The sequence below is a fragment of the Gouania willdenowi genome, chromosome 24 (assembly GCF_900634775.1).
Source record: "Gouania willdenowi chromosome 24, fGouWil2.1, whole genome shotgun sequence".
In the NCBI taxonomy this organism is placed as follows: domain Eukaryota; kingdom Metazoa; phylum Chordata; class Actinopteri; order Blenniiformes; family Gobiesocidae; genus Gouania; species Gouania willdenowi.
The window spans coordinates 3,967,754-3,981,403 of record NC_041066.1 but is presented as its reverse complement, the minus strand read 5'-3'; the positions used below and the strand labels follow the sequence as shown (position 1 = coordinate 3,981,403).

The 13,650-nt window shown below is 39.0% G+C and overlaps 1 protein-coding gene across 6 annotated transcripts in view; it reads right to left on the bottom strand.

Moving 5' to 3' along the window:
* enah (ENAH actin regulator) overlaps positions 1 to 13,650 on the bottom strand; it is a 70,938-nt gene that overhangs the window by 41,430 nt on the left and 15,858 nt on the right. For 2 of the 6 annotated variants that reach the window (XM_028440018.1, XM_028440020.1), the window contains exons 1-2: positions 12,868 to 13,064; positions 1,582 to 1,747 (exon numbers count right to left, since the gene is read on the bottom strand). In XM_028440018.1, coding sequence (XP_028295819.1) covers positions 1,582 to 1,747; positions 12,868 to 12,881 — 180 coding nt within the window. In that variant the 5' untranslated portion in view covers positions 12,882 to 13,064. Of the gene's footprint in view, positions 1 to 1,581; positions 1,748 to 12,793; positions 13,069 to 13,650 lie in introns of those variants that run through there. The other 4 variants (XM_028440016.1, XM_028440014.1, XM_028440019.1 and 1 more) reach the window with 4 other exon arrangements.

Genomic DNA, 13,650 nt, shown 5'->3' with positions numbered 1-13,650 from the left:
AACAACATTACTGATGGTAATCATGGATATGGACCCAGATCTATATAAACACTGGAAACAAAACTCAGACTGTGATTATTTTAAGGAGACTGAATTAAATGTGGAAACGAAGAGTAAAAAAGGTCTGTCATTTATTGATTTCAATTGCTAAGTGGTGGGGTGATTAAGGATTAAATTAAATTTAAATTCAAAGTGTTTATTGTCATATGTGCAGTTAGAAACACGTTTTCCTGTACAATGAAATTACTACCTTGCTTATGAACTAAGATATAATAATGTGTTTATACAAGTTAAATCTAACAGTGGAAAATACAACACTGCCAATAGAACTAACAACAGCTGGATTAACCTTGATGTAGAGACAAAACAAGCAGCAAACTTGTGTGTCCAAAAGAGACATTCCCGAGTGGTGACATTATGGCTGAAAAGGGAAAAACCTTCCAAACACCTTCGAAAGAGGAACTATTCTTGAACTGGAGGAATGCTAACAACGTCTGGCAGGGAACAAGGCCAACACAAACAACGATAGAGAGGAGGAGGAATAAAAAAAAAAATTAAAAAAAAGACAACACTGACTACAGATGAGAATACACAAAAAAGGACTGTTCAAAACAACTCAAGAATGTTTGACCAGAGAGACATGTAAACCCATGTAAATTTGCGATGGTAAAACAGGGGACGGGACCCAGATAAGCAAACGGGCATGTAAGGCATTAAGTGTAGTGTATTGATAAGATCTTTTTGAGTAATTTCAGAAAAGAAAGACCCTTGAGATTCATGGCTTGATGCTAGTGAAATACATTGAGGTGGAGTACATATTGAAGATAATTCCTGTACAGACTGAATAAAAAAGGTATTGAAAGCATTTGTAATTTTGTCATGATCAGTAAGGAGATTTCCATTGATTGAAATTTGTAAGCTCCTTGATTCCACTCGCACATACTCTAGCACCAGGTGTTGCCATGTAGGCAGACCTACTAATACTGCAGTCTGTGCTTTCTCCTTGACCTCTCTTTTTCTGTTTCAGCTGTCTTGGTGCTAGAGTTGGCAGATTCCTGATCTGTGGTTTGTGGCTCAACTGGTCTGTGACACTGTGGTGTTCTTTCTCTCTATCCTGTTCTTTTCTTCTCTTTCTGTCCAATATCCCCAACTATTCGAGGTAGATGGCTGCCACCTCTGAGCCTGGTTCTGCTGGAGAATTCTTCCCGTTAAAAGGGAGTTTTTTCTCCCCATTGTCGCTAATGCTTGTTCACGTGGAAGTATTGTTTTTTTTCTAAACAATTTCATATTTTGTGATGAGTGCTACAAGATTACTAATTGTACATTATTGCACATTTTAATTGAATTGAACAGTAAAGATAATGCTCAGTGAGCCCAAATTGTTCTGGCCTTTGGTTATTGCTCGTAAATCCAAACTGAAAAAATTACACTCCTTTGCCCTTGTGCAAACACGAAGCACGACTTGAAGAACATTTAGATTGTTTTTATGTTTTTCTCTTTGAACAAGTTTGAGAACTGAGGATTGAATGGACATCATAAGCACCATGAGTGCATAAGTCCCACTCTGTCTTATCCACTTACCTGATGGTCCTGGATTTTGCGGCCCACCACACGGAAGGCATTGTTGCCCGTATGGTGATAAATATGGACTCTGCTGAAGCCTGTAGAGCCACCAGCTGGAACCCACTTCTTATTGGCATCGTCATACACCATGACTGCTGCTCGCGCCTGGCAGATACTCTGTTCACTAAAGAAAAGAAAAATAAATTAAGTTAGTCTCCAAATTATGAGCAACAAACCATTTGGTTCCATCAAGCCCTGAGATCCCTTTCATTATTGTGCCAACAAATACGTAACTTGTTATTGATGAATCAGGACTCATCAATAAAACTATCCTACAATGCAAAATTTAGCTTTGAGCCTCTGCTGTGCAGCTCTAACCCAAAGGGCATGTTTAGTTTGTAGCTGCAGTGTCAGCCAAACACCTCACACAGTCAGGACCACCCAAAATCACTGGAAGCACAGAGGAAGAAAGGAGAAGCCCAACACTCTCCATAGACACTGTGCATGCACTTTGACATATTTAGGAAACAGAAAATATCCTCAAAAGTCAGCTAATCTATTCTGTATCGTCCATAATGCACTGCTGAATATAAGTGATTACTGTGATGTTTTGTGAAGTCATGCTCCCTCAGACATTAATAAAACTCCCCTTTTTTGACAATGCCTCATATCAAGTCATCAGCAAAACTTTCACTTTACTCATACTGCATTTTAATGAATCTATTGTAATTGTAATTAAATTGGGTTACTTGTGTGTGTTATTTTTTTATTTTATTTTTTTTTTACTTGTCTGCACATGCTGTCAAAGGTCAACACCACAGGAAGTGCAATCATTATGAGACAGCAACGCATATTTTGTTATTGCAATAAAATACATTTTTTTATTTTATTGCTTAATTGTGACCATCACCAGCCCTCCCTAAGGAAGGGTAAGAAAACTTTTATTAGAGGGAGGATATAAAAAGGGAGAGCAGTGTTACACCTAAGTGGAGGGGAAGGGGAAAGGGGAGGAGAAAGGGAGCAGGGAGAAGAGACTCAAGGCATGAAATAGAAATGGTGGGGAAGAATAGACTGTTTTGCAGTGAGGGTGAGATGTGAGGTTGTAGAGTATATTGTGCTTATTATGTTGTGTAATCCAGCCAGTATGGTGACAAGTGTGAGGCTTAGCTATAATGGTGGTGGCTGTGAACAGGGGGAATGAGTGAATGGTAGTACCTAAAGCAGGTATTTGGGATTAACGTGTCTAAGGTTAAGCCCAGTATGAGTTTTATCCCACATCCCAAGGCGTGCCAGTGCATCATAGACCAGTGTATGTGCAAAAAAAAAAAAAAAAACCGCTACTGCAATCCCAGGAACTGCCCTGGGCCCGCAGATGCAGCCAGGCCAGCAGAAAGAGCGGAGGCCAGGGAGCCCCAGGCAACCCCCCAGATTCCCCCAAGATCCCAGGCCGAGAGGCAGCCACCGCCCCCCATACACACATCCGAGGAAGCCCCAAGCAGCCGAGCACTTGTGTGTACTTGTGTGTGTTAAATGCTCCGGGGAAAAAGATTAATCCAGGGCAATTGGACAAAACCAGCGTGCAAAGTCGCCCAATCAGGCACATGGTTCATTCAAAAAATGACTGAAAACACATTTGATGACAGATTGATTTGTCTTCAGGGGGTCATGTTTTGAAAGAGCAACAAACTTTATTTTGTTACATTTTTTTTTTTTTTCATTTTTTTATTGAATGATTAAACAACCATATTTGGCAAAACGAAATATCAATATCCTTGCATGATAACCTAAACAGAAAACAACTCAATAACATAGAATGCAATGTTGTTAGAGGTAAATAGTAAAACAAATCTATAAGTATGTTTAAAAAGAAATAAATTATAGATCATCAAACCATACATAAATGGTTTTACATAAATAAAAAATGATATTTTTTATTTATTTTTTTACTTTTTCTTTTATATTATCTATAAACATTTTAGCATGCTTGTTTTCTAGTTTAACTGATTTAATGAATAATTACATTTTCTATTTTAAAGATTATCAACAATGGCTGTTCCTAGTTAAATTATGTTTAATTAAAAAAAAATATTGTATATTTTTTGGTCATTCTCTTACATTGAGGGAGAATAAAAGAGAGAAAAAGAGTTAAACGTTGCACTTGCAGGAAGAAAGCCATAAATCCTCCACTCTCACCTGTTACTCTGTTGTTCTACTTGCAGTTAACAGTGGTTTGTCAAGCTAATAAATGTAATAACTATGTAATAGTTTTAATAATAAATAATGGCCTTACGTAGAAATATTGTAATTTACAGTGAGGGAGGGTTGGAGTCAAATAAAATTTTCAGTTACAATTACATCTTCAATTATCCATGTTTGATTACAATTAAATCACGATTATAGTGGCCAGCTTTTTTCACAATTACAATTAAATTATGATTATATTTTTATCCCCTGAAAGCAAATTACAATTCCATTCTCAATTAATAAAGTTCAATTACAATTAAAGCTGCAAGCAACGATGAACGGGTCCTCGCAACCACACCTTGGGACGTGGCGCACGTTGAGGTGTGTTGCATGTCGAGGTGTGGCAGAAATTTTAAGGTTTTGAGACGTAGCTGACCATTTTCAAGAATTAATACAGAGTATTATTAAACATAACAATGTTATGGTTTATTATTTGTTTCACTTGAGAGAGTCATAAGTGCTCTCTTGAATATTTGGACAAGAACAACAATATATAAAATATATCATTTTGAATTTATACTTGTTTAAACTAAACATGTAATAATTAAAATTATTTTATGACATTAGTGATATTCATTTTATAAAAGTATACGTGTGCATGTGTGTTCATTGCACCGACTGTATCTCACAAAATGACTCAAAAAATACTCATTACTTCAAAGGTTAAAAGTCAAATTTTTCAATCGTGAGAATGGTAAATGGACTTGTATTTATATAGCGCTTTATCACCACACTGAAGCAGTCTCAAAGCACTTTACATATCAGCTCATTCACCCATTCACTCTCACATTCACACACCAGTGGGACAGGACTGCCATGCAAGGCGCTAGTCGACCACTGGGAGCAACTTTGGGTTCAGTGTCTTGCCCAAGGACACTTCGACACATAGTCAGGTACTGGGATCGAACCCCCAACCTCTCGATCAGAAGACGACCCACTACCACCTGAGCCACGGTCGCCCTAGAAAGAAACTATAAAACCAATTTAATTGTAAAATGAAATAAAAAGTACTTCTTACATTTTAATTCCGTGTATAAAAGATATATATATAAAATATAAAATAATCAAATGAGCATTAATGCAAACTATACATCTTTACAACAAAAATACACAAATCCCAAAAAAACCACACAAAATCAGGATTTTTGGGCCAATCACCGATCAGTGAGTTTAAAAACAAACAATCACTAATCACCGATCCAATCATATGAATTCAGATTGTTTTTTTTTAAGATAACGACCAAATTCCTTCCGTGATACTTGTACAGTACAATCTTTCGGGATAATAACAAACATTTGTTGTTAGTGGGTGTGCGTGTAGGTGTGTGGCCCTTTAACTGCGAATGAATGTGCTGCTCACTCGACCACTGTGCTGAGTGAGGGAACATGTGTGACTGGAGCAAACCGATTAAAAGCTGTATGCTGTTTTTGAGTGATTGGCAAAATAAACGATGCAGCTGTTGAATTAAACCAGAGTCCCATGTTATACTCAATGACTGCTGTGATTCAAGCAAGGGAGTTAACCCCTTAGCTGAAGATAGATGATAAAGGTGAAGTTGTGGAGGCAGACCACACTGGAACTACGTAAAGCCTCAATCAGAATGGCATTAGCATTAAGGAGCAAACACATATTTCCTGACTGTGGCATCGCAAAACCTGCTGTTGCTTATAGTCTGTATTCACAGGTGCGCAGCAGAGGTGGGATCAGTGGGAATGCACTGTAGCTGTTCCCACTCAACGTTCCTGAAGCCAAAATACAGCACTTAGGGGCACTTCCATCTTGCAAATTTTACATCAGAGTCTCCGCAATAGGGTCCGGCGGGACTAGTAGCACGCCCCGCTGTTATATTCTGTGTCTTATAATCACATTGATTCGAACTGCGTTTTATGATCTTCCAGGATCCTATCACGGACCTAAGTAAAAACCTCTTATCTCCATTTCAATCTGGCTTTAGAAAACACTTCTCTACTACATCTGCTTTATTAAAATTTACCGATGATATTTTTTCTGGCTTTGACAATAATCTGCTTACTGGTGCTTTATTTATAGATCTCACCAAAGCGTTTGATATGGTCGATCACTATTTGCTTTTAGACAAGCTTCATTTTATATGCCTGGATAGGTCTTCGCTCCTCTGGTTCAATTCTTACCTTCATCATCGGCAACAGTGTGTGTTTTACAATGGCAGCTACTCTGAATTTTTATTTATTGAGATAGGCGTTCCGCAGGGTTTTTCTCTTGGCCCACTTTTATTTTCAATATTTATTAATGATCTCCCTCTTGCATGCAATGACTGTAACATCCAACTTTATGCTGATGACACCGTGATTTATTCTGCAAAATCTAATATCTCAGATATTGATCACTCTATTCAGCATGACTTCAATGCAGTTCAATCCTGGCTACAATCTAATAAACTATTACTCAATAACTCTTCCCTGTGGGGACTGGGGGGAAAATTCAGGTTTGAACTTTTTCAGTCAGTGTTAGATGTTTCAAGTGATTTGTGTGTTCCCTTAAATTTTTCATGATTTTAGAAGTTAAAATCAGATATGTATGACCTTCAGAAAGGGTGGATCCCATAAGACACCATTCTGTCATTGGTCCTCACGGTGTGATAAAAACGGGTATGTGTGTGTGTGTGTACCTCCACCTCCTCCGTGCATTATCTCTTACACACGCGTCATGCACATAATGTGTGTGTCTACCTCTATCTCTCTCTCACACGTGCGCGCGTCACACATAATCGTCAGGTTGTTGAGAGATTTAAAAAAGAAAAAAGAGAGAGAAAGAGACACCCGAAAGTATCACGAAAAATAAACGTTTTGCAACACCACTCTCTCTCTCTTTTGCGCAAAACAAACGTTAATCATAGTGGGGCCGTGTTGTGGACCCATCCGCTCACAAAAAAGGAACATTTCTCTGTCTGAAGAACCAGACAGCTTGTGATTTGGTTGGCTAATGCTAGTATATCAGTGTGAGCATGGATGCTCAGAAGCCCCTCCCCCCTCTAAACTATCTTCCTCTCTCTCACTCGTGTGTTTACAGTCTGTGTCTGCTTGGCTGTGTGCACAGCGATTGACTCTGGCTGCACACATGACTCTTGCTCAGGAGTGAAGCTGTACAGTGAAATAGATATAGATGGTGCGGTAGCACCCCCTCACACTCTGAGGTCAAATGCTGAATAGGTTTCACTTGCCGTGCTGTCCAGAAGTGAAATAAAATGAAAATAAACATTTGGAAATGATCAAATTACTCAAAAATAACAGATACACACACTTGGGGTATTTGGAACCCGTCGACTGAGTTTCAGGTCGAACAGGCACCGCGTCAGGGAGATATTTGCCACACGCACACGCACACACACACACACATACACACACAGTATTTATAATAAAAATATACTAAATGAGTAAAATAAAACAAAACTAAACAATAAGTGTACAAAAAATATGAAAATGACTCAAAATACACAAAAAAATAAACATTTATACACCAAATGACAACAGAAAGGCACAAAACTACACCAAAAAAAAAAACCAAAATACACAAAATTACTCCAGAATCACACTAGAATGGCAACAAAAAACAATAATTATACAAAAAATGCACAAAAACACAACAGAAAGATACAAAAATATGCATAATTACTCCAAAAAACATACAATACAGAAAAATACATCAAACAAAAAATAAATAAAAATGAGTATAAAAAAAAACAAACACATTTATCATGCGTATGTCCCATAAAATTAAACCAGGGAAATTGCACACGCTATTTTACTTGGCACCCACGAATATACCCCTTTATAACACTACATAGTACAGAGTATGTACACCTCTTTGTACATCCAACCTTCAAACATATTCTCATTTGGCCATAATTGACAACTGTACTTATGCTCCCACATGAATGCATACTTCCGACGGGCATTGTACTAGTTTATTTCATTAAGGATTTATTTTTAGTTAAATTGCATTGTTTTGAATAGTTTATCTAGGGATTATTTTGACAATGAAAGATAAAGGAAAATAGAACATTATTTTCTAGTCTTTTTCCGATAAACATAAAGGAATATTTTTCAGTCATCATTTGTCTACAGTCTCATTTTGGAAAAAAAAATCGTGAGAGAATTGTATCGTGAATCCAGTATTGTGAATCGAAACGTATTGGGAGTTGAGTGAATCGTTACAGACCTACCCAAAACACACTGCCAACACAACTAATGACTTCATCAGGGGGAAAAAGTGGAAGGTCTTAGACAGGAACCTTAAATGGTAAATGGTAAATGGACTTGATTTCATATAGCGCTTTATCACCACACTGAAGCAATCTCAAAGCGCTTTACATATCAGCTCATTCACCCAATCACTCTCACATTCACACACCAGTGGGACAGGACTGCCATGCAAGGCGCTAGTCGACCACTGGGAGCAACTTAGGGTTCAGTGTCTTGCCCAAGGACACTTCGACACATAGTCAGGTACCTCTCGATCAGAAGACGACCCACTACCACCTGAGCCACGGTCGCTCTTAACCCAAAAAGAGCATGCATTTTACCTCCTGAAGAGGAGACTGAAGGGAGAAACCCCCAGAAACCAACAAGAACTGAAAGAGGCTGCAGTACAGGCCTGGAAAAGCATTTCAACTGAAGAATGCAACAGTCTGGTGAAGTCAATGGGTCGCAGGCTTGATGCAGTTATTGCAAGTAAGGGTTATGCCACCAAATATTAAATGTTATTCACTTTAAGTTATTTTAATAATGTCTGTTCCAATACTTTTGCTGACTTGAAAAGTGGGTGGGTTCAAACTAAAGGTACTCTGTCCTGAGTTGTTTAACACATCTAGATGTAAATACCATGAAATAAAAGCTGGAATTCTGAACTTCAGTCTCATATTCATGTTTTCATCTGAAACCCAAATATTAAAAAAGATTAAATCGGGGCTTTCGCCTTTAATTGGCCATGTAAAGTTATTACATACATAGTATTTGTCCTCTGCATTTAACCCATCCCTGAGGAGCAGTGTATATCTTCAGTATACAACAAAAACAAAGGATTTGACCTTGCCATTCCAATACTTTTGGAGGAGACTGTATATTATTCAATAAGGGCTCTATTCTCCCATGTGTGTAAGTCCAAAAAGCTGCGCAGCGGTGCTGTTTTTGGCTGTGTGCTATTCTTTCCCTGTACTTAAGTCAGTCACTACGTGCCTCCATCCTAGTTATGCACTCTGGGTGGAGCAGCCCTTAAATGTGGGTGTTCCCATTCAAATCTGGCTTTACGTGCATTCTCCGGTGTGTGTAAGTCCTTTTCCTCTTACGAGCTTCTAACCCTGGTGTAGTGCAGTGCCCCGATAAGGTGAAACATTATATTGCACTAGAAATATGGAGTTACGTTAAGTTGCATCGGGCAGCAGCAGGTGTGATAACTCAGCTGCTGCTGCGTGAATAATTAAAACTCTGACAGACGCAGACTTCTGTCCATGTTGGTCAAAGAGATTCAGCTATTTCCAACATAAAGTCACAGTTTGCTCCATTACAGAGTGAAACAAGCGGTCATATGCGATGAGGATGGACTAGAAACTGTTCCCACATATATAATAATGAGGCTCAGCTCAGGTCACTTCAAATTTATATTTAAAACTGTGTATTACAATAGTTCTGTTTCACTGCAAACATCCCTATGTATTAAAGCAGGACGCTCTGCGGCCGGGTTATTTCCTCATATCTCTAGCGCATCTAACTCGGTCACGCTTTACAGCGATGATGATGATGATGATCAAGGAAAGAGATTTTAACTGTGATTCAGTCACACTCAGTCAAATCTGATCAATGATCTGATAAAATCAACCTGTTACATTGTTTATCAATGAAGTGTTTCAAATTAAAAGTGAACTGTCATTTTCATGGATTTCAATGACATTTACAAGCGTTGGGAAAACTCCATGTTCCGTGATTTCTAAACAGCACAAAAAAAATGACATCACCGCCTCCTTTCCTTCTGTCCACATTGGTAATTGTGATTCAACTATTTTCATACTATGTCCAACGTAAAGTCACAGTTTGATTCACTACAGAGTGAAACAAGCTGTCATATGCAGATGAGGATGGAACACAAACTGTTCCCACATATATATTAATGAGGCTCAGCTCAGGTCGCTTTAAACAATTTATATTTAAAACAGCATATTATGGAAGCCAATAGTTCTGTTTCACTGCAAACATCCCTCTGTATTAAAGCAGGACGCTCTGCGTCCGGGTTATTTCCTCATATCTCCAGCGCATCTAACTCAGTCAATCTTTACAGCGATGATGATGATGATGATGATGATGATGATCGAGGAGAGAGATTTTAACTGACTCAGACAGAATGCGGCCGATCCTCAGTCACACTGCAATAATCTGATCAAATCAACCTGTTTATCAATGAAGGCATTTCAAATTAAAAGTGAACTTTATCATTTTCACAGATTTCAATGACATTTACAAGCGTTGGGAAAACTCCATGTTCCGACATCACCACCTCCTTTCCTTCAGCCCACCTTCATTCACACATACGTGCTTTTGGCTCCTTATGCGCGGTGGGCGTGTCAGCAGCCTGGACCGGAGAATACGCGTTGAAGAGAAGTGCGTAACTGCAGGAGAATAGACCCCTAACAGAATAAGTAAAATTCTGAATAATATGTAACTGTAGGACTACATTGTATGACATTACATTATTATGTTTTTTTAAGTGTGCAGGAGTAGGGGGAACATGGCTTCAGGTTAAATGTCTGAAAGGGTACGGGACTGTCAGAAGTTTGGGAACCACTGTTCTAAAGGAAGGTGGACGTTGGACGCGCACTTAGCCAAGACAGTGAGAAGTGGTTTGGCTGAACTGCACCTCTTCAGCATGATTTTAGTTTTATGAAAAGAAAAAGGCAGCTTAGTCAGACATGGCTTGAATAAACATAGGGATCATCCTGTTAACCTGTTTATTTTAAGCCCACTGTGATGAAATATCCCCCCACCACCCACCAAAGTTCTGTGCAACCCTGCTTACTATCATCATCACCTTCAGTTCATAAGATTTATGATCCTGTTTGCATCATTCAGTGTGCATGTTGTTCTTTCCAAAGGGAAAACAACAACCACATAATGCCACAAATGGGCTTGGCCACAGCATCAATTGTCAGCTCTCGATCCTCATCTCCACATAGCGTTTACCTAAATTTAAACACTTTCCATGACTCTTTTTGACTGACTCTAACAATGTTTTTCTAACAATATGTGGAGGCAAATTTCAGCATCCTGCCTTTACAGTGAAGAAAAATGACGTTGTTTCGGTCAGATCACCGGCTGCTGCGCTAAAAAGTCACAGACCACTGTCTCCAAATCCTCGCTTCTGATCCCACACATTGGGGAGTGGGGAGGGGAGGGGCCACTTCTACAAGCACGAATCAGTTTTGCTACAGACATCTCGCAAAAAGTGTTGCAAAACTCAAGCAGCACAGATTAACACGAGAAAAGTAGTTTGTGCATCTGTAGCGGCAGATTGGAGAAGTTGTAACCGGAGAGTTGTGGTTGTAAACAATCATTCACACAAGTAATTAAATAACGTGAATAAATGTTGGATTACAAGTTTGCAGCTGTAACTTTATGTGTAAATATCAAATATCAATCTCTAAATTTTTCCCATCATCTGTGACATTAAATTTATTTCACGTGTGTGGATTTTTTATACACAAGCTCACATCACATTCTACAAGCTCTCACATCACATCCTTCCTTCATACACTCCTCTTCATTATCATTGCTAATGCAACGACGATGGAAGAGTCATCGGAGAACTTCTGAAAGTGGCAGGAGCCAGAGTTGAACCTGAAGTCCGAGATGAAGAGTGTAAAGAGGAATAGTGCCAAAACAGTGCCTTGAGGTACACCAGTGCTCCTTATGACCACCTCAGAGGTGCAGTAAAATTGGACATATTTGTTGCACATCCTAAACGTTCATAACCTGGGAAAATAATGTGCAAATATTTGATAATATCTTAAAACATGCAATGGATGTATTTCCGTGTTATACTGAGGCCATATTTTAAATAAAGTGGAAAATAACCCTAGTTCTGAAGGTTGCTTTTTCCATTTCAGAACTTGAATTCTGCGTTTTCCATCTGTTTTCAGTAATGTCCGTAAAGAGGTTTTTTTTGTAAGCAGCAATCTTTTGTAAGGTTTGAAAACTCAATTTTTTCTGATGACATTTCATATTCACAGTGTTCTTCATCCTGCTGTGTGTGTTTCTCATGCAGTTTATGGACATCACCATTTACTTTGTCACCATTGCTCAATGGATTAAGTAACTCCATCGGGTTATGCAAACTGAAGGCCCCAAAACAGCATTTTCCACATGGCAAGAGATGGCTCTGCTGCTACTAAATATAAATGTTAAATCTGAGACATAAGGAAAAAGCACCACTGAAAGCCTGGAGGCACACACACACAGGCAGCAGACCACTACCCCTCTCTGTTACAGGCACATGACTCTGTGTTGTTATTTGACCTACACTACTTTGGTTTCACAGTCTGGACAATTACATCATTGTTGCTGGGTAAACTGGCAAGAAATCCAGCAACAGGTGCCAAAAGATGTCCACACTGGAGGCCTTTATGTAGAGGTCATTATTAAGTAAAGGCAACATGAATCAATCAACTGTTATGAATCTATAGTTTCATTATTATGAGTTTATCAACCACGCTGCTGAAACATCCAAATGTAAAGCCACAACAGAAAAATCTCCCTTTTAACAGAGCTTTAAAATGTTTAAGAGGAGCTTCACAGCCTCTGCAGCGCTATAAATATAATGGCCTCTTATATGGACACAACTTACATCTCTACTATATAGCAATAGGTAAATAGTAATGAATGCTACTTCCTCAGTAGTAGAGCTACCTGTTACAGTCTGTACCATCTGAAGTAAATGTGTTTGAGAAGTCAAAATACTTACAGGTTGAGATTAAATTCAGCTCCATTATATTTTGATCTACTATGGTGTGTCAGCAGTTGGATGTTGAAACTTACGAGTCACGAGTCATCCTGAAGTCAAAGCGTAAATCTAGGACCAGCAGTTACAAGAAAAGGCTCGCTGTAACAGATTGGTGCAATTCTTTGGAGTGTCCACTTTCCTGACGGCCTGAGCAGTTGCTTAGCAAAGAAGAACTGTGAACATAAGTTCAGACGGACAGCAACAGTGAGGAGGCATTCCTCCAACCACAAGACCAGCAGCAAGGTCTCCACCCCTCCTGCCCGCCCACCCGCCCCACTTGCACCGATGAACCCAGCTTACTGGAGCCCGAGCTAAAAATGGAACAGCTGTGAGAGGTATGTCAGAATGTCTAAATACGCCGGCCAATGACTATCTCTCTCAATCATCTCAAAATAGTTATTCTGACCTCAACACAGCTTCAACCTGGCTTATGTCAGGAATTAGGACTTCTAGTGACACAGACTTTTTGTAAACGTATGTTGTTGGCTATGTCTCTAAAAAACTATTGGCAGGAATAATTTGACAATATGACCGGAATGAGAAAAAATAAAGACAAAGGTGCTGCACAGCCTGGTCATGGAGGAGATGCACAAGATGGCAACCAACTGGAGCTGAACACCTGGGAGAGACTCGATCCAGCTCTCGCCAAATCACTTAATGTAATGACTTGTGCTTTTGTATCCTCCTGCCTGAATAACTACTGGTGACTTTTCATTGAGGAACACTGTTGGTAGGATAGTTTTCACTTACAATAAGTTTACCTGCTTATAATGTCTCCTTAAAACTTTGCTTACAAATGAACATTTTGATGACCGTCG